General features: G+C 25.4%; 1 protein-coding gene across 2 annotated transcripts in view; it reads right to left on the bottom strand.

Annotated features, from left to right (window-relative positions):
• LOC106688424 (uncharacterized) overlaps positions 1-4,304 on the bottom strand; it is a 124,742-nt gene that overhangs the window by 9,543 nt on the left and 110,895 nt on the right. For both annotated transcript variants that reach the window (XM_067048138.1, XM_067048139.1), the window contains exon 16: positions 1,680-1,745. In XM_067048138.1, coding sequence (XP_066904239.1) covers positions 1,680-1,745 — 66 coding nt within the window. The remainder of the gene's footprint in view (positions 1-1,679; positions 1,746-4,304) is intronic.

Here is a 4,304-nt window from a genome sequence, read left to right as displayed (position 1 = left end):
ATTTTGTTTAATTATAATAAATTTAATTTATATTTTTATTTCCTTCCTAACATCCATATTTCATACATTCAAGCATGAAACATAAAGTCGGGTCATTTGACCCGCTATGGTAGAAATAGGTATATATTAAGTCTTGGTATGATTAGTGTTAAAGAAAACACCATTACATTAACTTATATAGACAAGTGCAATAAAAAAATAAAATAAAATAAAAACAAAACACCTCAGTTTTGTAACATAACCAATCTATTTTTTAAAATCTTACTTGTTATTACTTTGGTATAGAGTAGAACCTTGATTTAAAAAACTTCAATTAACCAAATTTATTAGTGTAATACATTTTTTAAATTTCCTTGAATTAGCTGCAGCATTCAATGAAAAATACACCTTTATATAAGCAAACCTCCATATAACAAAATTAAAACCGTTTTGGAAAAAAATTATTGACCTTTGCGCAACAAATCTGAGCAATGGTAATCTATACAGCAACAAGGTCCTCTTTTCAATGTGCTATCTATGAACGAACATGTTGCAACATAAATCTTTATGAGCCCTTCACAAATCGTTCTTTCTCATGTTTACGAAGTTATTTTCATGATCTAATGCAATAAGTTTTATTTATGATCAAAGTGTGTTCTCATTTATAAGTGACTCACTGATCACATTTTTTATACATAAATATTTATACACAAATATTTTTATACATAATTTCAATGTTTAACTAATGTACAGTAATTTACAATTTATAGTAAGTACAATTACTTTTTAATAATTTTGCAAAATAACATTGTACCTATTTCGAGTATAATGTGTTCATCATTTCTCATAGTACATATATTATAGTCAATTCATAAAAAAATTTTTCTTTTGAGGTTAAAGACTTCCAGTTTAATGAAATTTTTATTAAAATTATCACCACACGTAATCATGAAACGTTGTACCATGTGGTGATAATTTTAATAAAAATTTCATTAAACTGGAAGTCTTTAACCTCAAAAGAAAATTTTTTTTATGAATTGACTCACCAAACTTCCTATAGAGATAATCCAGATATATTATAGTCTTTTTAACGAGGTCCAAGTTCTTACAATTCGTTAAGAAGGTATTAATATATAAGTATAAACCTAGTAGGTACAATATATATGCATAAACCTAGTAGGTATCAATGTATATGTATAAACCTAGTAGGTATCAATATATATATGTATAAACTTCAATATAAAAAATTTCAACGATCTAGATATAAAGAACCTCAATATTAAAAAATCTCTAAATACAGTAAATTTTTCCAGAAGCTCTTGAGTTTCCATAAATCAAGTAGTACCTCAATTTTGACATACATATCACTGGATTTTTTTTTACAGGGATAATATAAGTTACAGTTTCTGAATAATTGAAATTTATTATTAATAGACAATTTAAACTTCGTAAACATACAAGGAGGAAATTGCTCATATTGATTTGATTTTTTAATTTTTTTAATGAAAAACTTTTATTCTTTATCGGGATAAATCATTAATGAATCGGGACCGGAAATTAAAGCTTACAATCAAAACAGTTCAATGTAGACAATACAAAAATTGGAACATAAAAAATCTTTTTGGAGGGATGGGTTGGAAAACATTTTTATCAACTCTATATTATTGGCACAAAATTGTTAGAAGAATAAAATGACTTACAAGCAGCCAGGTACTGTCCTTCTTCCGCTTTGAATATTGGGTAACCTTCCCTTAGTAGCTCTCCACCTAGAAATTGTAAAAATAATTTCAATTTTTTTTCTATTACATGTTTAGAATCTCATTAGAAAAATCAATGGAAACCATACTTACCTAACACCATACTTCAAGGGAAGAGGAAGAGAGAAAAGGAAAGTAGTACAGTGTTTGTTTGTTTTTTATATATATAAATCGGATGATCCTAAAAATGAAGTATTTTTGTTTATTTATCTATATTTATATTTCTATGTATGTAAATGTGTGGTCTGATCAATATGGCATTGTGAAGAAATTAACTGTACAAAGGAATCAGCATTTCATCTTTTATCAAAATACAAAAACTAAAATGACTGTGTAAGAGAAACAAGAAAAGTAGAAAAAATCTCACTAACCTACCAACCTGGCAATGCATATAAGATATTTCAGCAGGAATAAATTAATATCAAAGGACATTTTTGTGAAAATAAGATTTTTTAAAATAAATTACTGCCAGAATGAAATTTATGTTTATAAAATTGTGAAATTATCAAATATTTTTAGTCAACTATTGATAATATTACAATTTGGTCAACACAGAAGCATAGATTTGGTTCAGACACAGGTAGATAGCAAAATAGAACATATCTTTGCAAAAATTTCACTCGATCACTTTTACCTGACAATGTTTCAATTTCACCATGACAATGATCTTGAAAATTCAATCTAGATTATACCAAAACATGCGTACAGTCTCAAGGCTGCACACCTATTGTTCATTGTCAGATATATACTCCAAAAATAAATATTAAAGGAATTTATAAAATCTAAAAATCAACTATTATATTGTCAGAAGAATATTACCGTAAAAAAATATTCCATGACGATTATGGTTATTAATTAAACAAAATGATTGAGATATAGTTGTGAATAATATTGTTTTTTTAAATATATGTGTATATTTTTTTAATATCCTTCATAAATTATAACTAGGTCTGTAAATTTAAAAAAGTAATAAATTTTTAAACATTCTAGTTCCAAGATTTAATGTTTTTAACAGCAAATGCATAAGCTCTCTATATTGATGTATGTTTACATATATAATAAGAATCTGAATCGTTACGGTAGATATACTATTTATAATATATATTTTATTTATTAAAGTTAATAGGATAACAAAAATTGACTAATTATTAAAATCTAAATTCAGGTTTAGAAATGCTATTATGCTTACAGAAAATAATAAAGAACAGTTTACTAATTTAGCAAATTATAATTAAACAGATAATTAATATAATTAATAATGTTTAAAATTAATTCCTAAAATACCAAATTTTGTGCGATAAATGTTCTAAATAGTTATATTAACTCTTATTAATTGATTATAAAATATCATTCTTATGATATTGACAGTAAATTAGTACATGAGTTTATAAAGTCACATGGCTTCTTGTAATTGTAACCCATATTTAAGTTCAATAATAATAGAAATAGAGTCTTATAAATGCAACTAAACATCATTAAATATTGACAGAGGGTAAATGTTTAAATATGTGTTTGAATGACAATTCTTAGGTTGACATGAAGATACATTTGAAATGAAAATGTTCAATATGCATTATAGATATGCCTTATAATTGTATATATGAGGGAATTTAAACACAATCTGTCATAGATAAAAGAAAAAAAAATGTTTTTCTTGATGTATTAAGAGATTATGATTGGGAACATTTAGATAGAAATTGAAAGTCATGCTGAATTAAGAACGAAAAATAATACCTCCAGGGGTTTTAGGTTTGAACTAAATACATTTTCTAATAAGTGCCCTTTTTGTATTTACAATATCAATCAGCCTTTGCCAAAATTATAAGATACACCCAATTTTAATTAAAATTATTGAAAAACAATTCATTAAAGGGATCTATTTTTGTCAAAACACTATAAATAATAATATATAAGGATGAATGAATGAATAATAATATATTTGGAATGAATGAATGAATAATATATATGGAAGTAGAAATAGTATAAAATTAGTTTACAAAATAAAATATATATAATGTTCCAAGGTGTCTGTTGGCAAAGACTGTAGCTAACAATTATTAAGTCACATACAAATACAGAACAAACAGCGTATTAGTCACTGTTGAAATTTCAGTAAAAATTTCATTTATTTTATACATTACTGAACTGAGTAAAATTTATATAAAGATCAATTAACTACGGCTACTTAATTAGTTGAAGGACAAAACAATATTAAAGAACTCTAAGAACCAACAACTAACTAATGGTCCTCACTAGCAAAAATAATTTTTTAAAATAGAATAATTAATTTTACACTCAGAGAGCTATTACTATACCTACATTAAATAATATATCTTCCCTCCCCCCTAACAATAACACCTTCTCATTAGTTTTAATAATAGGGGTATTCATAATCTTTAGTTTATCACATTAAATGGAAAAAGTTAGGTTAAATGGAGAAATATTTCCTTCTTTAGGCATGTTAAAACGATATTACATTTAACATGGGTGAGAGTCTGTTAATAGGTCAACGAGTCTGCTAAATGAAGAATGACATCACGTTTCCTTCTTTTAGCATGTTAAAATAAT

This window comes from Halyomorpha halys, unplaced genomic scaffold, assembly GCF_000696795.3.
Source record: "Halyomorpha halys isolate HHAL.00 unplaced genomic scaffold, Hhal_1.1 Scaffold1127.1, whole genome shotgun sequence".
NCBI lineage: Eukaryota > Metazoa > Arthropoda > Insecta > Hemiptera > Pentatomidae > Halyomorpha > Halyomorpha halys.
This window is presented reverse-complemented; position numbering and strand designations above follow the sequence as displayed.